The following is a 23,212-nucleotide window of genomic DNA, read 5'->3' as shown; positions in this document are numbered from 1 at the left end:
TGTACGAAGACCGCGCCGATTCTCTTACTCACGCGTCTGTTGCAGCTTACGCGTTGTGACTCAACTTGTGAGTCGTCGCGCAGTCACATACATGACGCCAAACCCGTGCTCAACCTAGCCGGTCAGGAGGAACACTGCATAGAGGTTAGGCTACGTGTGTGTCGTCTGACCCTTGAGACCGGGTTCCAATATTCAACATAAGTTACAAGTATCGCTTACCTTTGTGCTATTTCACATTGTTCACGTGTTTGACGTGTGAAACTGCTTATACTCATCATGCTTGACTGGACCTATCACAGCGCACAAATGGTCTTGACAATTTACGCGCCGAGAAACCTGTCCATGACTGCGCGAAGTACATCTACGCCAGATGTAAAGGCACCCTTGTTCCTGGGCGGTTGGAAAAGTGCTTAGCGCCTTGGAACATTTATTCAGAAAGGCAGAGACTTCAACCGGCGAAGAGGGCCTGCGTTATGTGCTCCCACCCCATACCTGAAAGTGATCAAAACACGTTCTTCCACCCTGTTCTCCTCTTTGCAGGCCCTTCGGGGTCGATAGGATAACCATGGCAGGGTGGGAGCTCTACTCTGCATTGCCGCTCACGGGCTCGCAAGTCCGCATCCTGACAGTCGAGCCTGGAGAGTATGGGGAGACACTACAGACCAAACTGCGTCTTGGCTACCTGCTCCACCCAACAGGGGCGCTCTTGCTGGAGGAAACTTGTCCTGTTCAATACCAAGCGCTGTCGTACCATTGGGGACCCAAAGGAGAGCGCACAGTCGGCCTGCAACTACTGGCGAGTGTCCATTGGGGAGTCAGCATTTCAGGGTTGGCACGGCTCAGGCACGACTGGCAGCCGGTGAATTTCTGGATCGACGCGATCTGTATTAATCAAGAATATTTCGAGGAAAAGGCTCTCCAAGTACCTCGAATGTGAGACATCTATGCGAATGCTGAAGAGGTGGTTGTGGCTGGGACACGGAGATCAGCAGATTCGAGATCTTCTTGATCGATTGGCACACACCCTAGACAGGGCGACTGATCAACAAGTCGCTGAAATGGGTGAAGTAGGCGAAAAATTGGAGGTCCTATGCGTTTGGTCCTCTGCAGGTCCTAAAACCGCGGTTCCACAAACTTCAGCGGAGCTCGTTCAACGCATCCAAACTCTGCTGTGGCTTCCATGGTTTAGTCGAGTGTGGTGCAAACTGGAAATCTGGGCAGCTCGCAAGGCATCACTACGTTACGAAGACATTTCATGCGAATGGCAAAATTTCGATGCCGATTTCTTCGAACGCATAGATACGAGCACTACTGCAGACGTCCAAAGTGTTCCGGGAATGACACGAGCTATGCAAAGTCTTGCACGAATCCGAGACCAACATTTGAGAGCCGACGGCGCAACACTTGCAAGCGTGAGAGACAAAGACATACGCAACCCGTACCTCAGGGAAGATTGTGCTGGATACAGAGGGACTAGATAGAATGATGAATGCGATGTAATGTATGATATAGAAGAGGAACTAGTAGATGGCTATCTACTACATATATAGTAACAGAATAACTCAGCACCGGAGCCTGAGCCCTCAGGTCTCAACAGAATACAACGCATCGCAGTGGGTATTCTCACCCCTCTCACCCTGTTCTCGCGCGCTCTCACCCCGGTCTCCAGAATTCTCACCCATATCACCCGCACTCGCCCTAACACAGAAACTGACGCTAATTAAAGATCCAGGGCTCATTGGTTATTGACCACGTTTAGTATGTGGCTTAAGTACGGCTGAGCGGACAGGAAGCCCTGTTCTCCACACCCTATGGTAGTATGTACCAGATATTCCCCAATAGGGCTATATATGGCTACATTTTTCTTGGTTTTTACTAGAAAACATGATCTATTCTCTTTGTGAGGATGCTCAGATAAGATACTCACAGATCAACGTACGGCGTAGCATACGATACAATGAAGTGGTAGCGGTTCGAACGAAAGTAATAGCTTGAGGAGAATAGGGAGGAAGTTGAGATGGAACAAGATACATCCATGGATATAGGCGTAGATGGCATCTACGAGGCATCTACGTCAGGCATACGCGAATGGTAGCAACCCCAGTTCGTTACGTCCTTCTTCACAACTTTTTGATGGAACTCAAATTTCATTTATATTTTCTCCAACTTCAGGAAATAAAAGATGATCTCCACCAATGATTTTCTATATTTTCAACACATCACTTCCCGAAAAGCATTTCGCGCACAATTTCCTTAGACAGAGATATCTCGAACATGCTTCCTGCCCCCTGACAATCCAGCCAGAGGATCTTTTCTTCCAGGTTTGGAAGCCCCCATAAACTCGACCGTTCTATATCTCACCCACAGTTTGGCCCTGATAGAATGGCAAAGCGGCGTCAGTCCCCATGGGTGCACATCAGATTTAAGGAGCACTCCGGTTGGGAACAGATCCACAAGCCTGAGGCGCTGCAGCGAGGGTCGTCCACGCTGGGGTGGAAGACATCGCAGGGGAAGAGGTTCCAGCGGGGATGACGGCGGTCACCTTAGGTGCTGCACCCCTGCCATTGTAGAGGGCAGGGCCTGGAATCAGATAGGTGCGAAGGTTGTTGAAGATATTGACTAGGATGCCGGGATCGGTTGGCTTGTAAAACTGGGTGGCAGGAACGCCTTTGGGAGTAGCAGTGCCACCCGCTGTTACCTTCAGGTTGATGCATTGCGGGTAAGCTTGTGCACCATTGTCGCTCATTGCGTTATGCAATGCGATGATCTCATGACGAAGGACATAGTCTCCTGCTGCGATATCGGAGGGGATGTTGACCGTCCAGGTATTGTTCGCAGCCATAAGCTCACCGCTGGCCCACCATCCGGGGGACTTGCTGTTGTCGAGAAGACCAGCTTCTTCAATTTTGAAAAACTTCAGCTTCATCTTGTCCACAGAAGCGCAGCTCCCATTGCAGTTCGCAAGATAGCTAATAACCTAAGTTAAGTTAGCGTTATGTTTAGATTTAACCACTTCTGTCTCGCTTGTTGCCCTGTTCCTCTGATCACTTACCGGACCACGGTGATCTTCAAACCATCTGCTCCAGTGCAGCGTCACATTACCACCAGCAACAACCTCTCCAGCGAGAGCACCAGGCTTAGCGTCCTGGTGGCAGATAATATTCGGGTGGCTGTAATCGAAGGTTTGAATATAGGCGTCCTGAGTAGCCGCAGTTGACCACGCAATGAGTTCAGGGACGTTTGGTTGACCGGGGTATTTATCGACCAGGTATCCACCATAGGATTTGCCATCAATGTCGACACGGTCGATGTGTCCATGAGCTGCAGCCAGACCAGCTGTGCCTAAGATGAGGCACGCAACTTTAGAAAGAGACATTGTTACGTAAATAGTGAACAGGGTAAACGAAGAACAACTTCAGTCAATGAAGTAAAGGAGAGAAGTAATAAGAAGGATGAGACAATGAAGCCTTTGAGGGAATAGAAGGACTTTATATATGCCCAAAGTTGTTCAGGCCTGTATTCTAAATTCTAATATTGTAAATAAGACAATGCCTTGATGCATTCAAGACATACAACAGCGATGGCATACTGGTAATGGTTTCAGCTCAAACCTTGAAACCCCAACAGTCCTGGTGCATTAGCCACGGTTTCAGGCCCAAACTTGACACAAGTGGTTGTTCATTTAATAAAATGTATTCAGGGGTCCAATAGAAGTTCTAGCATCCATTTTTACATGTTTAGATAACATCTTAAATAAATGCCGACGGAGTCTCCATTTCTTATATGCGTTTACTATAGGTAGCTGTTTGTGCATTTGTCATGCTGAAGATGAAAAGGGTAATTCTTTCAATCCAACCTAAGTAAGTCACGACTCAGTACATGATTAAACCTCAATGTGAACTATCGTATAAATTTTATTTGTTGGTTGTAACATAGTACTATTCTGGAAGTATCCACTTTAAGTGTTTTGGTTCCTTGTTAGAATGCATAATATATTAAGTCTTTAACGTAACGAACTCATTTATCTGGACCCTGATGATCAGGAGAAAGAACCAGGATCTAAGGTTTCATATTGATTTACTGGACTACAACCTCCTTCTAAGCGATCTCACATATTCATGATTACATATAGTAAGAGCATCAGTAATCTGTTTAGTACTAAAAAAAAATCATGACTTCATGATTAAGGCTGCCGTAGCTTGGGAAGAAGAATATCTTAGTTATCATATGGTAGACAGCTCAGACAATGACCCATCTGCATCTCTAACAAATGCAACCAACTTAGCTGCTTTTAATTGTACTGCCTATTTCCCTTAGTTTATATCTCACTTGATACTTAAACTTCGTAGGGGATGATAGAACATATATCATGAAACAACTAGTAAAGGAACCACCCCACAGAAGTTTAAGCTGAAGGGTTTTTACTAAAGGAGGGTAACTGCCTATATGATTAATGTACATTTTTTTAGCATAAGCACTTGAGTCATTGCAAGATTCTGAAGAAAATGGACGCAATAATTGCAACATGTAATTCCAAGCTAAAAATTTCACCATCTAGCTACCTACCTTTCGAGTCGAGTAGCATTATCATAATTATCCTAAACTCAGCTGTGCGATAAAGACGAGCCTGCACCCCTAAGACCACTATGTTTGACCCCAACTGTTTTAGGTAGATTGCTTATCCTAAGCGAGAGCAAAGCGGACTTTGATAAAATGCGTCGCTTAGAAGTTACGTAATATTAAAGAATATTGTAACTAACGGCGGGAAGCTAACCGATCACCTGATCAGCTCGTTTGTTTGATCAGCTAGCACTAACCTTTTCTATCTGGTAAAACAGCCTACGGAATTTAGATAGTACCGTTAAGCGACGTTGTTACTAACATAATCGCGAAATCCAATTGAATTACACTGTATACTATGATTGAATTGCTGGTTCATGTGGTGGACTCTTTTGACGTTACTAAAACAAGATATTCTTTTCTGTGTACTATCGAATTTCAAGTGATTGAATGTTTTGCGAATTTTCCGCTTTGTAAACCACAGCTCAGAGCTACACGTATCTCCGTCGCGTGTGGGAAATGAGATGATCAAAGACGTTAGTTCTACATATTTAGGAACCTAAGCCACAGTAAGATTGATTAATTTAAACGGTCCATTATTGACACTTCCAAAGTTTTGACTTCATGGGTTCGTTGAGGATTTCTATCGCGAATGCTCTTTATAGACTTATATTAGACTTTTCCAAATGGAATGATACTAGTTCGCAAACTCAAGGTAGTATCGTCGCGATAACGCCAGCTTTCCAAGAATTCGGGATCAATTATCACCCAATGTATGAGAGACCCCCTTTCCATATTCTATTTAAGATAAAATAAAAGATGCTGATAGGTATTGGTCAGATTTAATTAGGAACAATAATCATCAAGATACAAACGCTATAATACAAGCATTCGTTTGAGTTACGATAAGGACTGGATTCGATGATAGCCCCTACTCTTGTACCAGAGCTAGGAAATAAAGAGAGAAAACTCCCGGTCTATACGCGTGCTCTCTTATATACATAATCGTAATAGATATTCATAAACAGGTGTAACGAACTGGTGCTGTTACCATTCGTGGATGCCTTGCGCCTGCGGCATCCACTTAGGCATCCATGCCTACACGTGTATCTAGTTCATCTCAGCTTCCTTCTTCTTCTTCTTCTTCTTCTTCTTCTCGAGCTATTGCTTTTGTCGAACAGCTATTGCTTTCTTTGCTTCGTATGCTACGCCGTACGTTGATCTCTGTGAGCATCTGAGCATACTCACAACAGGTATCGAGTTAGGTAATCTATATCCTTTCCGTTAATAGGAACCACTATCTAGGCTTCGTAGGGAGCTTAATAGCAGAGCAAGAGAAGGGCCTCGAGGCTTGTATTTGTGTCTTTTCCCTGGGACGAGCATAGGTTCAGTGTGAGTTCTCCCCTATCACCCCAAGGGTGAGAATTGTCACCCAGTTCTCACCTCTCTCACCTCTCTCACCCGCACTCACCCGCACTCACCCTAATACTAAAACTGACGCTATTTTATGATCCAGGGCTCCTTGACTATTGGCCGCATTTAGTATGTGGCTTAAGTACGGCTGAGCGGACGGGAAGCCCTGTTCTCCACACCCTATGGTCGTTCGAACAAATTTAGAATTGATATCAGAAAATTAATCCAAGACTGTTTAAAATGTCTGATCTTACTTTCAATCATTCACCATATTGAGGGTTGCAAAAGCTGTAATAAAGAAACCATTAAAGGCCAAGACCGGGCATCACAGCCGCGAATATACTAGGTACATCGTTTAGCTATCTCTCGCTTCCGACTGGCATTAACCCTTACTCCTCCTGACCTGACTTTCAATAACTGCAAATGTAGTCAGATAGACAATTATCTCCAAGTCGTTGGCATGGCCTTCTCGCACTGCACTTTGGTCTTGCTCTTTCTTCACCGTATCTGCAAGAAACAAGCTGCCGTTCTTCATATTCCAACGACTACTTCCTATCCACTTTGCCACCAACTCCCCATCTTCCTCATCGACTCCTCCGATGCGAAGCTCCATGCTCTTCAGTCTCCCCGTTCTGCCGGTTGATTTGCGGAATGTGTATGTTTTCCTCTGCTCCCCCTTTCCAAAGTCGAAATGGTATATCTTATGACTATACTTCTCAGGCCGCTCCAATTTCTCCCAGATTATCGGTTTCCCCTCAATTTCTCCGGCTGGGTCACCCAGTCCGATGGTGAAACCGCGCAAGTGTCTTTTCGCAACACCGAGGATCACTCCGTTCTTAGAGTCTCCTTTGTGAAGCAGGAGGTCGAATTTGCTCTTTGAGAGAGTCTCGTTGGATTCAATGTAGTATATCGGGCTGGAATTAGGACCGGGACTATGAATTTCGTAGGCGCGAAGCTTCCCCTTCGACACGAGTTCATAGGAAGATCCCTTTTCAAATGGAGAATTGACCGGAAGATCCGGCGTGGAGGGTTCGGATTCCATGAGCGACTTCTGTATATTCTCGTGGAGGTGGTTTGGAAAGAGAATTATTATGGAAGACTGCTGTCTCTGGAATTTGTCACCGCGAGGAGGTGTGAAGGAAATGAAGTTGACGATGATGTGCGCTCATCTCTTATAACTACCGGGTGGGGCTTACTGAAAGTAACTATACGCTAAACCCGAGATGGTCAAAACCCGCGAACGCTGATCTCGTATTTGAATCCATGGGTGCTCTGGGTTCCGAACATGATTGGCCCGAAAAAATTATGATAGTATTTTTGGTCAATACTTAACATATATACGAGTAGGAGTACGATCAATTACCAACACCCATTCAAGCTCTAGAAAGAACCAGGACAATACTATGCGACTCATTAACCTGGATATGATACAAAAGGACCACGCCGTGAGAACTTGAATGTCCGTATCTTTTATTACTTATGAAAATGGCGTTGAATAACAAAGCTTGGCTTTACCTAGGTACTTTGATGGGTATTTTTCGTACTTGCCAGAGAGGACTTGATGCTACCACGAAGGGACCAAAAGGCGAGAGATGTGGCAAAAAGGCGATTATGGGATGACTAGCAGCTGGGGCTATCTAGAATGATGAAACAGTGGGTGCAAGGAGACTCAGCATTCTCGTGCTCGCGGCCACCCAGAACTTTTTCCCACACCGTAACAAACAATGCAACGACTGCAACGTCACTCTGGCTGAATAAAGCTCCCGCCCTGCCATCCCTCGCAAAAGCCGATATCACGAAATTATTCATCGCCATGGTTAATAAATTCAGCCCGTCAGAGGCTACAGAAGACTCGAAACCGGACATCGTCATGCGGCTCCGGAGTCATACAAAAAAAAATGAAAACCGAATTCCACACCATTTCATCCTCCCCGCTGTCCTTAGTTGTCGTCAAAGTCGTGATCGTCGTCGTCGTGAATCTCGTAATCGCAATCGTCACTCATCCCAGTCATTTGGTGTCGTCCATTCGAAATGGCCGTGATGTTTGTCGGAATACGGTCATCACGGCAATAGAGGGGCAAAATGGAAGTCCCAAATGTGACAAGAAATACTTCCACGATGGGAAAGAGGATCTTTCTTGATGTTGCAAGACAATAAAAGTTCTCTCTCGATGGTGAGAGGAGATGGAGACGGAGACGGAGACGGGGTTTTAACACACGACAAGACGAGTTTGTCGACACGACGCAATGGACACAACGGGACGCGATGAGATGAGGTCTCGATTGTGACAAGCGACAATATCACATGAAGGGAACGAAAGGAGAGAAATTGGGATGGAGGGAATAGACGAGCTGGAAGCTATCTAGAACAAACGGATCGTGGATGACTCAGCAAAATGGTGCCTGAGGCCACAAATGAATTTTATGCGAACGTTGTCGAGTTTGTACCCAATCTTCTGGTTATCACTTTACATATTGTTCGGGATTCGAATTCCTTCAACAAACCAGGGGACTATGACCCGATACAGCCTTACATGCCACGAAAAAAGTGATCGGTTGATTGTCGACAAACAATCCGATCAGGCCCCGTCTAACTACAGTTCAGCATGGCTGGCTGGTTGTACACAAGGGGCACATCTCTGCGAGTTCGTTACGAGCATTTCTTACGAGCATACCATGACCCCGACTTGTTGCAGCTGACTCTTTGTCCGGTATGGCTAATCCAAACAGGAGTCCACTTGGGCACCTCGTTTTTGCTTTGGTGCCCGAGGAGGTAAAATAGGCGTAAGCGAACGGCCCGTTAAGACATGATATCCCTCGGAGGAAGTGAGGCTGGAATACCAAATGCCTCTCCCCATTTAATTTGCTCACAATTAGCCTTCAAAAATTGCCCGCAAATCAATATTCTTTCTTACAGTCAGAAAGCGTTGAAACCTGAAATAAATCACAGAAATCTTGACTACGATCAAGTTCATCTAAGTTCTTCACAGAGGTAGTCATTCAGTCCTGCATGTCTCACAAAACACCTCCGAACACGCCCATCGCCAAAAATGCGTCCGGGCCAAATAGCTGCTTAGGAAATTGCTCACAGAATGCAATCTGGTCCTACTTTTGCTTCTGCCGCCAACTAAATTCCCTTGGGCGAGTTATTAGTAAAGCAATAATATTCCGTTGTATATTCAATCTCCATTGAAAGGTTGGGATGTGAAATTTCCGCTACATTTTGAGCCCTTTATAGAATTTGAAATTTGTTGCTGCGTACTTAAACAGCGGTGGTGCTTACAGATTGCCTAGAAATAACAAGTATTTTGTACTCCGTACTCCATTAGTATCTAGACCCCACCCGAACTTGAATTTAATGCAAGGTAATAGTTAGATCTTGTTGAATTTGTTCCTTAGGCGATAACTACAGGTTAAAAGCATTTTCAGGCCCGCCATCCGTTACATCTTCTGATCTCAATTTGGGATCAGTATTGGCCTTCAAATAACAGCACTCTACCCGCAATAACGAGCAGAAGTATCATTAAGTAGACGCTCATCCTCTTCTCCCATTCCCCCATAATCATGCACATTGACGTGGCCATAATAAGCTCATACACCCTTGTTGTCCTTATGTCAAGTTCTGACCGTGACACTGCTCCTTCCTCAATTTGGTCTCGATCCCTGAAACTGGAGATGCCTGACTCTTCAAGCACCTTGGAGATCATATTATCAAAAATCCAGAGTCGCCCATACTTGTCGCGATTTATTGCTGAGGAAAATAGACCAATAATGTAGCTCTTACTCCCTGGAAGGTGTGCCACAAGCTTCAAATGACTCAATGGTAGAAGAAGCCTCGCCAATTTATTCTCCACCGGCAAATCCCGAGTTCCCTCCCAAGAGAAACGTATGCCTGCATATTGAAACTCGTATCGTCGGGGGTTGAGAAAAGGAGACGACCATTTAAGTTGCATTGCCTCATCCGCGAATTTAGGTTCGTGAATAGGAACTTCATCAAGTCCTTCTTCCCTTTTCATCTTGCGTCGAGCATTGACACGATCGTGGTAAGCTTTCCCGCTTTCGCCCCAGACTCGCCATGTACGCACTTTGTATCCTGTCAAGGCGCAATAGTCGCCCTTGGTAGTATTGTCCAGCCTGCTTCGATTTTCAAACGGAACCATTCCTCGAGGATCGAGTATGTCGGGCAGGTTTTCCTGAAACTGAACATTCCAGTGACTCCAAAACGGTTCGCTGTATATCAAACAAATTGGATGGCCATCCCTGCGGCTTCCTCGGCGAAGGACGCGTGGAGGATTGCGGAAAAGGAGTTTCGGCTGGTGCAAGAAATAGCTATTGGATTCGTCGCTTCTCCTGTGAAAGTATTCGTGGTCTCCTGCTTCTTCGCTGTCGTTTTGCCTGCTGTTGTCATATCCAAACTCCTTTGTCTTATCCAAGAATGGCGTGATGTGGACGTTATATTCAGGTTCATGATACACGTGATACTCCGACAGAGAGTGTCGCGTAGCCAAAACTTCTTCTAGTGTTGACATGTTGATGTGTTGTGTGTTGCGATCGACCAATAATCCCAAGAGGTGGGAAATGATACAAATTCGGGCGGGCGGGGTGATATTTTACAAGTGTCAAATCTTTCCGGAAATGGTTCGGTCATTGGGGACAAGTGAGGTCTTCTCAGCTTCCAAGGTTTGCCCTGACTGGCCACTTCATGTGGGCCGACCTTTCGGGCAACTCGTAACTATGGGGCTGTGCATGCCATGGGCAGTACATAGCTCTTAACCCCGAAATCCCCACTTTTATGATAGTTTTCTACCAGGACTGTACGAAGTAGCGTTTCGGAAACAAGCATAGTTTATATATTCATTGCATCTTATCACAATCAAAGGTGCAACTGACTTTCCGTGAAAACCTCGCCTCCCTTGGGCGCCACGGTTGGGAAGATGGTGGCCTTGAGGAACACCTTTCCAGGTGCCTTTGGAGTCTTTGTGAAAACGGCACTGCCAATAGGTTACTAATGAGCATCATTTAGGTCGGACAAGTAGTACATACCTTCCACAATTGGAGCAGAAATTCCTCTGTACAAGTTAGATTAGAACACCTCAGAGTTATGAGTTGACATTTGATATAGATGGTTTCAGCTATACCTGAATAACGTTTCCAGTGACAGTATTTGAATCATCATAGATCTTCAGCGCGTGTGATGGATCTTCCACGGTCATATCATCTTCAGAAATGAAATAGTTGACCGAAAAGGCTGTCTAGTGTTAGTTTCGAATCTGGGGTTCCGGATATAGAGGACTGTGATCCTACCACCACCACCAGCTTTCTTGCAGTTGTCACTAGTAAAAGAAACATTAGCTCTCTGAATGCTTTAGACGACACTGGTGAAAACCCCACCAATGACAAAGGATCGAATTAGGAGGTTGCTCGGGGAGCGCAATGCTAACGCTCGCACAGTTGCACGATCCACGGTAAGCCATATTGAATGCTTATGTGAGACCAAACCAATCACCAAAGGTACAACGAAAGGACCTTGGAAGACTGACCCCGGCTACTATTTAACCATTTCCCTCCCCGGTCCGGGCTGAGAGGAGGGGTTATCTTATTCTTCTCCACTTGCAATGGCGGGACTCGGCCGAACACTTCCGCTCATGCTATGACGTCACAGCGTCAAGAAGCAATTGTTTGCGGTCGCAGAAGAGTTTCGTCGATGAAAAGAAAAGGAAAAATTGCAGGTGTCTGATTTTGAGTTTGATTTTCGCCAAGGTTGAGAAAGAGCCGGACTATACAGGCTATGAAGGCTATAAAGGCTATAAAGGTGGCTGGAAGGAGTAGAGATTATTGGCGCCCCCTGCGCTGCTCGACTAGTACCCCAAGGGGAATGTCATCTTCATCATAGAATTCAACATCTTCGTCAACCCCAAAATCGCCAAGGCGCTCACCTTCTGAATTTCGCCACGATTCTTCACCTTCATCTGAATCATTCCCGTAGGTAGGGCCTGCTGGCTGGTCTTCATCGCTGTCATAGTTAGGCTCGTCCTGAAAGCGTTCATGGAAGCGCTTGCGTCTCTGGACTGTCGAATAGGGCCTTAGGCGATCCGAGTCGGCTGCTTGTCGACGATCAAATGCTTCGACTTGGTCCCGAGCAGAAGCGTAGGATAGAGGAATTTCGGGATCATTGACGGAGTAAGATCCCTTGGGAATGGGTATGCGGTCTGGGTCCGGTGGAGGCCATGTCACTGAAGCATCTGTTGTGATTTGTGAGCTTATCGACCTGATCAGTATGTGCATTGAGATGAGCCTGGCATACCCTCAAATCCGTTCGTCTTGAATGTCCATCCAGAATTGCGATCGGGACTTGCGGCGAATGGCCAGAACCAACTGAATATCTACAACAGTGTCAGTTCATCTGAAGGGGTGCGTGAATGGTAAAAACTCACGTTGAGTGTATCCCCCCATAGCTTGTACAATGTTTGAAAATATGCCGATATCGTAAGGGAATTCCTGCTTGCGAATCACGATATTGACACCTCCCGGGCCCTCAAGAGAGCCACCTAAGACTCGAGCTCGACGAACAAGAGTTTCGTGCCTCTCAATTTCCCAGGATTCAATTGTGGTCGTATTGAAGAGGATGGTCCCGATCGTGCGTACCAGAAGAATGAATAGGCCAAGCCAGGTCACACTGTTCACGACGATCAAAAGAAGCAAGTGAACTAGTTGTGCTACCGATGGACCGAGGTACTAGGAAATAGTGAGTCTCCTTGCATTAGGAACCGTTGCATGATCAACTCACGCTCGGCATATCCCTCTCGTGCCAGATTATAGATGCACGTTGCCACAAAAGGGTTTCCAGATAGCCCATTCCGAGGACTGTATAAAATAGAAAACGGAAGAAGTGGGGAATGTGAAGTATGAGACGCAGTTTGAAGTCCATGGACAATGGTGATCCATCTTCGGAATGCACCTGAAAATAGTAAGTGATTGGACGAGATCAGATTTAGCTATCGATTGATTTCTTTTTCTTTTTGATCTCACCTTTTGCAAGTTTTACAATGATGAGCCCGAGGTGGCTTGTAGGCCTCACATCTACGACACCATCGTTGGCGCCCTGTGGACTGGTCCTTCTCCTGTCGGGATGGGGCCACCGATTTGCCCTTTAGATCAAGACGTCCAGGGTCTACAAAGCATGCACGATAGTAGCAGACCCAAATGCATAATGCGAAGACATTGAGAGCCCAGCCCTCGTCGAGTGTCAGCGGTGCGGGCTTGAAGTTGTGGAAGAAGTATTGCGAGGTGTAGGCGAGAAAGCTGATCAGCACGCTGACGGCTGGAATCGCTAGTCGCGAAACTTCGAAATTTTCGGCCAACATTCTTTGACCCCAGCTTTCTCCCGGTCGAGGAATGCAGGAAAGAGAGACGAGAACAAGAAGGAGGAGAAGTTGAGGTTGAAGGTGGACGTGTTTATCGCGATCGCATGACTAAGCAGTCTTCCAATCAGCCTCGGCCAACGCGACCAGCACTCTTCCACTTCCACTTCCACACTTCCCCCTTCAAGTCTGCTTGAATCCAGCTGACTGGTGCTATATACAAAATATTCGATTTCTCCCCCGAGTTCCGTGAGCCAGCGAAGGTGCACCCATGTGCAATTGACCCAGCTCTGCCACCATGCCCATCGAGGCTCTCCCGCAGGCCACAGTTCGAGCCATTGGGTCGACATCGGTTATATCCGATCCCTGCTCTGTAGTGAAAGAGCTTGTTGATAATGCCTTGGATGCATCTGCGTCATCCATAAGCGTTGAGCTGTCCCTGAACACCATTGATGTCATCCAAGTCAAGGACAACGGTATCGGCATTTCGGCCGATGACCACCCCGGTGTTTGCCGGCATGCATGTACAAGCAAAATTCAGACAGTCGAGGATCTAAAGAATATCGGAGGAACATCTTTCGGCTTCCGTGGCGAAGCTTTAGCGAGCGTGGTGGAGATGTCAGGCGGCGTCACCGTTACTACGCGAACTACGTCAGAGGTAATTGGATCGTGCGTTAAGTATAGCCGAGAGGGCGAGATTTTGCAGTGAGTCGAACCGAGTGGAATGTCAATTTATGATTTTTTGACTATCCAGCTAATTCTTCTTATAGAAATCAACGAACAGCCCACCCGGTAGGGACGACAGTTCGCGTCACGGACTTTCTCAAGCATATCCCTGTCCGCAGACAGACTGTGCTCAAGGGGACCGCGAAGGCTCTTGCGAAGATCAGAAAACTTCTGCAAGCTTATGCATATGCTCGGCCTTCTTGTCGGTTCTCTCTCAAATTTCTCAACGCGAAAAATGAGAACAACAACTGGATGTACGTACCTAGTCCAGAGGCTGCAATAAGCGACGCGGCAGCCAAGATTGCTGGAAGAGACGCTTCTTCATGCTGCATTATGAAGGATGTTTCATCGAACGTGAATACCCAAAATGAAAACAATTTGACCTCGGGAACATACCACCTGAGTGCCTTTCTTCCACGGCCAGATATAGGTATCGCCTCGTTTTCTTTAGCGTCCGAGATATTCGCTGACTGAGTAGACTTCTCCAAAATAAATCATGTCGGCCAGTTCGTCAGTCTTGATGGCAGACCATTGTCCTCATCCCGTGGAATTTCTCATGACATTGTGAAGTTATTCAAGTCTTACCTCCGCTCGGCTGCTTCCAAAGATGAGTTTTCGAAGACCATCGTCGACCCATTTCTCTGTCTACAGCTCGAGTGTCCACAAGGTGCCTACGACGTGAATATCGAACCGGGAAAAGATGATGTGCTTTTCGAAGATCGAAAAACGATTCTGTCCTTGGCAGAAAGCCTATTCGGAGATTTTTACGGCCAGCTACCAGTGGACGCAAAGAAAAGCCTAACCAAAGACAAGTCTGCATCTTCCACTACAGCGGGAACGGCCACTGGCTTCAATATCCTCATGGCCAGAAAGCAGACTGAAAGGCCGCCACCTAATCAACCAGTGAATGTCAGAAAGCTCCCGGTCAGTCACTCTACCAGGAAGCCACCCTCTCATCCCCCATCCCAAACACGCACCGCCATTTCTCCCCCGAGAGATGAAACAAGAAACTCTCAGCCCGAGTGTGCCAATGAAGATCGCAGCCCAGCAGATCGGAACTCACGTTTCATCAATCCATGGTCTGTTACGAAAATGAATACTCCACTACACACTCCAGGGCGATATGGCCGAAATGCTGCGAGTCGGACACCCCTATCGCCGGACACCCAGCGCCTAGCCCCTACCTTGAGACATACTCCTCAGTCTCCCCCGGACACACCTGATGTCGCTCATCCTGAAAGTCTAAGGGCTCCGTCGGGATCTCCTATCAGCAGGAGACGAGTACCCCAAAGCTCTGCGAGCCCTCCCTTATCAAAAGAGCCCACGGGAAGTAGCTCGAAGAGAGAGGCAAGAGAGCGAGATAAAGAACGTTACGGCAATGGCGCTCTTGACACTTGGTTTCAACGGACAACCCAAATTTCAATGGGTCAAACCCCTCTCGACCAACCTCCCAGTATTGATGACTTGGTTCCCACCTTGTCACAACTAGCCCAGCAAAGATTCGGCGCTGAGGACGACGTCCAGACTATCGACAATGAAATCCCTGAGCTTTCCCAGGATATTCCGACCGGTACATCTGGCGATGCTGGATCATCATCTTCTCCAGAGGACCAAGAGTCGACAGCCAATGCACATGATACCTCCATGAACAGTGGAAGAGGATATCCTGTTCTTGAACACTGGGCTGCCAGCCTCAAAGATGGGTTCAATGCCGGTGGATCATCTGGGTTAGAGTGGGCGATGGACTTCGAACGACGCAAGAAAGAGGCCAACCAAAAACACCGCAGTCGCCCTGTTCCCGACCAGCAAACAAGCGAGCCATCAAGTCAACCACAAAGCTCTCAAGCTTCACAGAGGCCACATCAGAACCGATTCATCGCAGCCAAAGCCGCATTGGCTGCCGACCGCCCTTTCGGCCCTGAGGTAACCTCCAAACCAGCCATTACTCTACATGACCCCAGGGCATATTTGATGCGCCATGAAAGTTCCAAGGCGTCCCGAAACCGGGCTTTGGATGGATCAAACAGCAGACGCCATCATACCAGCCGTTTACCTTTTGAACGGATTCCTGATGGCCATGGTCTCCACGATGTCTGTTTATCCGTGCCAACAGATTTGCCATCGATATCTGACTCCTTTAAAGTTTCAACATCGCACGACTCTTATATTAATGGTGGCAAAGACACTGAAGCTTTTCTTGATCCTGAAATCAACACCCTAGTTCCCATTTGGGCACAGCGGCTGCAATCCATCGTCGCTGGAGAGTACAAGGGATCAGGCAGTCAACCCTGTTCTGATCAAGCTGATCTTGAAACCGTCATCGCGAAGCATCTGAAGCTTCGCTACTAATTTTATTAAACTCGGCCTATATTTAACCGCTTTTTAGCGCGGTCATGACCTGTTATATCCCTTACGAATACGATGATACCCCAATGGCGCACCCCTGATACCTTCAGCCGCCAGTTTAAAATTATACCTTTTGCCAATGAGAAACATACATTAACAGCTAGCCTAATTGAAGCATATTATATTCCCAAAATTAATCGATTCGTTGCGGTCCACCTGGGCAAGTTTTTCTCGACGAGTGGAGAGCCTCTGTCAATGAGGACTTGCACGCTCGAGATGTGAATCCCTTCCACTGCATGAAATAGGGCATTCTGTCCGTTTGCATCAAACCAGGATATATCCGCCTGATGTTCCAGGAGCCATTCCACAAGGCCCTGGCCCCCAGATGCTGCAGCATACATCAATGGAGTCAGTCCTTGGGATGAATTGCTCACGCCATCAATCTCGACGGGCATGACGTGGTTAACTAATAACGTCATGATGTCTCGCTTGGCATCAAATAAGATTTACTTGTGATTCGAATTGAGGATGGAATCTCGTACGCGAAGCCAAACATTCCTTCGCGGAGTATCAACCCGAATAGTGTAGCCTATGCAATCGAGAACGCAATCAGCCATGAAGTCGATATTATTTCCATGTCATGGACCATTCGCAGAAGTGTTGCTGAGCTCCGAAGCCAGAGCAGTGGGATAGGTATTGCCACCTCACCAAAGAAATCAATCGATGATTCAGGTGTCACGCGGCTGGAAAAAGCGATTGCACGCGCTGCGGAGAACAAAAATATCCTAATGGTGTGTTCGGCGGCCGACGACATCGAACTTCTTGCCAAAGACACCTTGCGTTACAGCGCGGCCCGGGTACAGATATTCCGCATCGGCGCGTGTAATTCGCAAGCGCAGAGAGAACCCTCTGAGGACAACCAAACCATTTCGTATTTCCTTCCCGGGATCCACGTCCCCGAGGCGCGCCGGCCACATTCGAGCACGCCGCCCGTCTACCATGACGGGTCGTCCATCGCCACCGCGCTCGCGGCCGGTCTGATGTCAATGATTCTTCACTGTGTCCGCTATATGGCCCAGTGCCAGGAGACTCGTCCTTTCACGCCTGATAATGGGCTCAAGAATAGTAATTATTACACGCGATTGGCAGAAAAGCTTAAGGATCACGCCAGCATGAGAGTGGCCCTGACTAATATTGTCCGATCGCAAGGGTCGCAGCAACCTGATGACCCTAAGCAATTGCCAGTGTACCGGCTTTTCAGAGAGAAGGCCGAGAAAATGCAGAATGCGAACGGATTAAATAAAATCGTGATTCTGGAGGATCTGGTCACAGATTTGTGCAGTGGTATCAGTAAGGACTAGAAGATTTGCTGAGATGCAAGTGCTACTAGTATCTAATTAGTATACCTTATGAGATGAATTTGAAATCTATTTTTTCTCCTGCAAATTAATTAGGAGCATCAATATCACCATCCCACTGGAAGTCAATTGACTCAAAGCACGCAGAGAGCTCTCTTCAGCCTTTATCAATATTCTGGATCATCATCTTCATATAACACAGTTTCTTCGCGATATGGCGGCGGGCAACCACATGCAAATCTCTGCGGTTGTTTGTTTTGGATTTTGTGCTCTCGTTTTTTAAAGCATAAGAAGAAAAGAGATGGGAAAAAAGCATTTTATTTTCAAATATCAAGTGAGATCGACAAGAAACTACTAGGACTAAATAATTCGAAGCTCCAGGCAATGAGAAGAATAACTTGATTTATCCACCTGGGCTAAGATAAAATTAGGTAACCTTTATATGGGCGCGACCCGTCAAAGGCACATCAACATGAAGCACCAACTTCTTATTCTCAGCATCGTACTCGGCATTATGGAGTCCCTTCGGCTTGTGCTTTACGCCAAGAACGGTGACTGTCTCAATGCCGACACCAGCGTCATACTCAAACGAACCAGTCATACTGAACTTGCCGTTCTCGTATTTGAAGTCGATCTCCGACACAGCATCCTGCACAACTGACTTTCCGTCATCGAGGTACAGCGAGCCTTCTGCAGAGCCATCGAGACCGGGTGCAATGACAATGTTGAAGCCCTTCTTACGCAGAGCGGTAGTGGTGTTGGCGCTCTCAATGCGTTGCGGATAGATAATTCCACCCTTGTAGTGGATTGTGATATCTGTGTAGTCAACCTCGGCGGAGACGTACTCGCCATGTCCACGGACGGGCTTTCCGGTGCCCCATTCGTAGAAAATATCGTCGGGGAGATAGTAGCTCAGGCTCGTGCTGTTCTCCTCTGTGACCGGGCTGACGAGGATGCCATCACCGTAGAAGAATTGAAGATCGATCGGGTAGGTGTTTGCGTCGTTCGGGTAGTTGAAGAACAAAGGATTGAGGGACGGAGTACCAGTCTGGTTTTGCTTATAGATGGCAGTGTAGATATAGTCGACTAGTCAATTGTCAGTTATATTTTTCCACCCGGGAAGGTATACTTTTCATGACTTACGGAGCTGATATCTAATAGCGATTCCTTTGCGTGCGGCCTCCGCGACCGTCGGCCAGCGGTAGAACTCCTGGGAAGTCGAGGTGATCTCGGCGTGGTTGCGGAAGAATGTGTAGAAGGAGCCAAGAGAGGCCCATCTGAAATGTGACATTGGTTAGGATTGCTCATTTGACAAAGACCTGTAATTCTCACCTAGCGCATAGCGTTTCTGTTGTATTACCGCCGAAGCCGCAAACATCGGGGCCCACGACGGGGATCTGGTACAGAGATGCAAACTGCAGAATCTGACTGATGGAAAGCCGGTACCATGACCATCCGGAAATATTATCTGTAGCGAATGGAAGTTAGCATCGGGTTGTGACTTTTCATTATAGAATAAGATCAACTTTGACAGCATTCTTACCTCCAAGCCAGTGCGATACGTCCTTTCCGGAGCCAGCGAATGTGCTTCGGGTAATCACCAAGGCACGATCATCTGGACGCCTGGCACGCATGGCATTGTGAGAATGCGACGACATCATAGCGCCATAAAGATTGTGTGTATCATATTGAACATATCCGCCGCTTTGCACCACATCGGTGTCGGCAGTGCTATCAGCAAGTGTGGGCCCTGCACCGTTTTGAATCATATAGGGTGGCCTAATGAGCTCACGACCTGAAAGGCCCTTGCACTCCTTAGGTCCACAGCCAGAACCAGTTTTTCCACCGTGCTGCCATCCAGAATGCGAGGGAGTCTTGTTGGTGCGCCAGTGACCAGCGCCGAGGTTGCGGCGGGAACGAGGCCGGGATTGATCACGTTGGACAATGGTAACTTCGCGCTTTTCTTCTGAGTTTCCAGAAGCAAAGTTCGGCTGAAGACTGGCTGGGAACCCGGGGATGGGGGCATCTGGGCCATCTCGAACCGGTGGGGGCGCAGGAGGGTCACCATCAACCTCTGCGAAATTTTCCGGGGTGGTGTTGTTGCCTGGGTAGGGGCGATTGAAGAAATTTGCGGGCTCGTTCATGTCAATCCACAATGCGTCAATGTCCGGTCCATGCTCTCCATCGAAGAAGTTGCCGAACTGCTCGGTCCAGTACTGCTGTGACTCAGGGTGGAACCAGTCAGGGAAGTAACTCGGACCGGCCCAAACGACTCCCTTGTATTCGGATCCATTTGCTTCCTTCATAAAGGTATCATACTTCAGGCCCCCCTCGAGTGCCGGATTGGTCTCCTTATAGAATACAGCAGGGTCGACCATGACAATGTAATGCTGGTCTCTCGCGTGAATCGTGTCCACCAGGTCCTTGTACAGATTGGCTGGGAAACGTTCAGGGTCAATAGTGAAGATGCGGCGACGATCCATATAATCGATATCAGTCCAGATGGTTTCGAGAGGAATGTTGTTGGTGGAGTAATTAGCGGTAACAGCGGCGACCTCATAGACGTCTTGGTAACCGTATCTACACTGGTGGTAGCCAAGCCCCCAATAAGGAGTCATCAGTGGGAGCTGAGTAATTTCCGCGTACTGAACGGCCACATCGCGAGGGGAAGGCCCTGCAATGAAGTAGAAATCAAGAACACCGCCAAGAATGTTGTACTCAAGAAATTGGCCGCCCTTGTTGTCGATGAAAATATCCATACCATTGGAGTTGAGCAGGAATACTCCGTGAGTGGCATCCTTCCTGTGGTCGAAATAGATGGGGTGGGCACCGTACAGATTCTCACCCTGAGGCGTTCCATAAGCATCGCGAGTGTAGATTGTTCGAGTGTAGTTGGTCGTGTTCAGCATGAACGAGTCACTGTGCTCACCCAGTCCATAAAGGTGCGGGTTCTGGGGCAATTTCGTCTTAAGATAGACATATTGACTCTCGAACACCAGCTTGCTTCCTGAGGTATCGAAAAGTACTTCTCCGGTATCAGTGCGAGATACGGAAAACGAGAAAGGGTCGGCAACAAAGTTGAATTTAAGCTTGGAGTTCTTTGGGGAAATCCATTCGCCATATCCGGGGCGCGGGAAGACACTATCTGGAACCTGGTAGACCGTGTTGTTGGTGTCCAAAATCTTAACGTGGAGTCGATCGCTAGTCTGATATTCCACCTCCAGCTTCAACTTCGGCAGGTCAGTCCCGAAAACATTGCATTCCGGTCCTGCTAAAGACAGATCCGCATAGAATCCAGATTGAGTTTTCCGGTGCTTCGTCGCCTTATATCCTGGGCATTTGGATAGGTCTTTTTCATAGAGATCATTACCCGGGGCATCTAGATCCGCGACACCAGCCTGGCTTTGGGCCAAGGCACAGCCACTCAGGGCTATAGCCGAGGTGACTAATTTCTTGAAGAACATATTGACGCCTTGAAGATCAAATTATCAAACGGACAGATGTTGACCTTATATACATCTCTCGGCCTCTATTCGGAGTTCCCATTGCCAAGGCGGAGCGGAGCGTGTTGTCAGTGCGGCGAATGCAACATTCCCCAAGGCCCGCGATCCCCACCCCGCAAAAATGAATCATGCTATCTTGAATGTCCAAGTTTTGCAGATATTGATCAAACCAGTTTTCTTGCTTCTATCGCTATCGCTGCCGCTTTGCCGATATCGCTCAGAATTTTGTGACATTCCATGGTATACACTACCTGATCCTTCATTCAAAGTTGAAAATGAAGCCAACGGAATCAACAACACGCAAGATGTCAACAATGCAATTATTATATCCTGTTCTTGGCATTCGCCAAATTACCGATTCCTCCGCTAAAAATCCGAGAAATGATGCGGCGAACTTGATTCCAAAGCCAAGACAATGAGATGTACCGGCCCACGATTTTCTATTTCTCCGCTAAATGCCCGTCTTTGTGGGGCTCCGCGGGGCCCCAAAGCTCCTCGGCACCCCACAGCTTCGTTAAATGACTTCTATACGTAGTTAAAGACCCGAATTTCTCGATCTCTTCGTAACTAGGGACGTGGAGCTATCCGATCGGATAACTCTTTGGGTTGTGCGGCAAGGCAAGACACCACCGTGGAAGACAACTGATCACATGTAGAATTTCCGGTCTGCAAATGCCAAGAAAGCCAAGAGAATAGTCATCTTAGATCGGACACTACAATCCAATGACTATTCACTGCCCCTCATCTGCCGGGAGATGGTCATTGCAGCCAACTTCCCGCTCTTATAGCGCACATTTCGCCTAGTTATGCGACTGTCAAGCGGAATTCACATTTAACTATTCTAGCAGAACTTGCCGAGCTGTTTGTCATGGAGAGGCTGCAGTTGGTATCTTAATCATATGACGGGTGCCCCATGTGAATCCCTGCCCCTCCGCATACTGATACTACTATCTATCAATGCATTCTCTGTTTTATTTTAGCCGTCGTACTTCTTATTTTGTTAGCTTGAGCTTATTCTACTTCTTAAAAACTGCCGTTGGGACGAGCTCGTAAATGCATGCTCGAGTCTCAGAGACCGGGGATATGGGATCTATCGCACGGCCAACTCCGATGAATCGAATGCATTTCTCTCAGATGCTGCTGAATTTATTGAATTTTGCATAAAATGAACGTTTTTCCAAGTCAGTATACACTGCTTTAATCAAGAGCTTGTTGAGATCTACGGAAGACATGAACTTATTCCTATGATCCACTCGATGCAATTTATTAGAGCGTCCCTTGCTTCGACGTATACAATGCCACCCAAGACGAACGTGAACGCTGGATCAAATTCTATATATGCATGACCATTGATACAGAGTCTCTGCAAATGCTTAAGGTGCATATGTGGCTGGCCTTGCCAATGATGCACTAGGAGACCTCTATACCAAAGAACGCAGCTGCATGAAAGTCCTTGCACAATTTTGCTCCAAGTGGTTGATTTCTCCATATTTTACGATTTTCAGTCTCTCGAATATCGCGAGTGAGTATTTCCAATAGCTATATAGGTATATCTACCTTGCCAAGGGATTGTTATGAGCGAGTCCAGCTTCCATGTTGGCGGTTGTTAACATTGAAAGTCATTGTAGAGACAGGGTTTCTCCTCGAAATCTCAAACAAGAGAGGTAAATTACTTTCTCCTAGTATCTGCCATATTCAACGTCATGTCTCTATCCAATCGTAATTATGATCAAACTTTACATTGTTCATATTCATGAAACTATCACCCCAATATGTGAGGGAAACGTTATTCAGGCGTAGGCGAAACATATTCTCGAGTGCAAAGTGCTTTGAAGGTAACAAATTCTCAAAGAAATTTTCAAAAAAGAGACGAAAAATAAATTTTATACCGGTTTTTGGCGATCGTGGTCTTGTAAAAATAGCAGTGTCATCATGAGGTGTTGTTG

General features: G+C 47.1%; 8 protein-coding genes across 8 annotated transcripts; 3 read left to right on the top strand and 5 right to left on the bottom strand.

Moving 5' to 3' along the window:
- Positions 1-565: 565 nt before the first annotated feature.
- On the top strand, positions 566-1,481 carry N7509_004221 (uncharacterized protein; the record flags this gene model as incomplete). The annotated part of the gene is made up of 2 exons (XM_056628858.1): positions 566-933; positions 962-1,481. 2 exons carry the CDS (start codon positions 566-568, stop codon positions 1,479-1,481), a joined length of 888 nt encoding a protein of 295 aa, XP_056491592.1.
- Positions 1,482-2,422: 941 nt separating this feature from the next.
- Positions 2,423-3,376, bottom strand: N7509_004220 (AA9 family lytic polysaccharide monooxygenase; the record flags this gene model as incomplete). Its single annotated transcript, XM_056628857.1, has 2 exons — positions 2,423-2,977; positions 3,053-3,376. 2 exons carry the CDS (start codon positions 3,374-3,376, stop codon positions 2,423-2,425), a joined length of 879 nt encoding a protein of 292 aa, XP_056491591.1.
- A 2,979-nt stretch (positions 3,377-6,355) lies between these two features.
- N7509_004219 (uncharacterized protein) lies at positions 6,356-7,015 on the bottom strand (the record flags this gene model as incomplete). Its single annotated transcript, XM_056628856.1, has 1 exon — positions 6,356-7,015. The coding sequence occupies one exon, from the start codon at positions 7,013-7,015 to the stop codon at positions 6,356-6,358; it is 660 nt and encodes a 219-aa protein (XP_056491590.1).
- A 2,424-nt stretch (positions 7,016-9,439) lies between these two features.
- Positions 9,440-10,501, bottom strand: N7509_004218 (uncharacterized protein; the record flags this gene model as incomplete). Its single annotated transcript, XM_056628855.1, has 1 exon — positions 9,440-10,501. One exon carries the CDS (start codon positions 10,499-10,501, stop codon positions 9,440-9,442), a length of 1,062 nt encoding a protein of 353 aa, XP_056491589.1.
- Positions 10,502-11,804: 1,303 nt separating this feature from the next.
- pfa4 (putative palmitoyltransferase with autoacylation activity Pfa4) lies at positions 11,805-13,336 on the bottom strand (the record flags this gene model as incomplete). Its single annotated transcript, XM_056628854.1, has 5 exons — positions 11,805-12,214; positions 12,277-12,347; positions 12,403-12,707; positions 12,760-12,917; positions 13,018-13,336. 5 exons carry the CDS (start codon positions 13,334-13,336, stop codon positions 11,805-11,807), a joined length of 1,263 nt encoding a protein of 420 aa, XP_056491588.1.
- Positions 13,337-13,631: 295 nt separating this feature from the next.
- Positions 13,632-16,408, top strand: N7509_004216 (putative DNA mismatch repair protein; the record flags this gene model as incomplete). The annotated part of the gene is made up of 3 exons (XM_056628853.1): positions 13,632-14,038; positions 14,104-14,489; positions 14,538-16,408. 3 exons carry the CDS (start codon positions 13,632-13,634, stop codon positions 16,406-16,408), a joined length of 2,664 nt encoding a protein of 887 aa, XP_056491587.1.
- Positions 16,409-16,933: 525 nt separating this feature from the next.
- N7509_004215 (uncharacterized protein) lies at positions 16,934-17,766 on the top strand (the record flags this gene model as incomplete). Its single annotated transcript, XM_056628852.1, has 2 exons — positions 16,934-16,943; positions 16,994-17,766. The coding sequence occupies 2 exons, from the start codon at positions 16,934-16,936 to the stop codon at positions 17,764-17,766; spliced, it is 783 nt and encodes a 260-aa protein (XP_056491586.1).
- Positions 17,767-18,190: 424 nt separating this feature from the next.
- On the bottom strand, positions 18,191-21,227 carry N7509_004214 (uncharacterized protein; the record flags this gene model as incomplete). Its single annotated transcript, XM_056628851.1, has 4 exons — positions 18,191-18,849; positions 18,907-19,040; positions 19,096-19,231; positions 19,307-21,227. The coding sequence occupies 4 exons, from the start codon at positions 21,225-21,227 to the stop codon at positions 18,191-18,193; spliced, it is 2,850 nt and encodes a 949-aa protein (XP_056491585.1).
- Between the last annotated feature and the right edge of the window lie 1,985 nt (positions 21,228-23,212).

Source organism: Penicillium cosmopolitanum (genome assembly GCF_028827165.1).
Source record: "Penicillium cosmopolitanum strain IBT 29677 chromosome Unknown utg000005l:1.0-4006212.0:1.0-4009387.0, whole genome shotgun sequence".
Taxonomy (NCBI): Eukaryota; Fungi; Ascomycota; class Eurotiomycetes; order Eurotiales; family Aspergillaceae; genus Penicillium; species Penicillium cosmopolitanum.
Note: the sequence above shows the minus strand (reverse complement) of the source record. Positions and strands in the feature narration are given on the sequence as shown.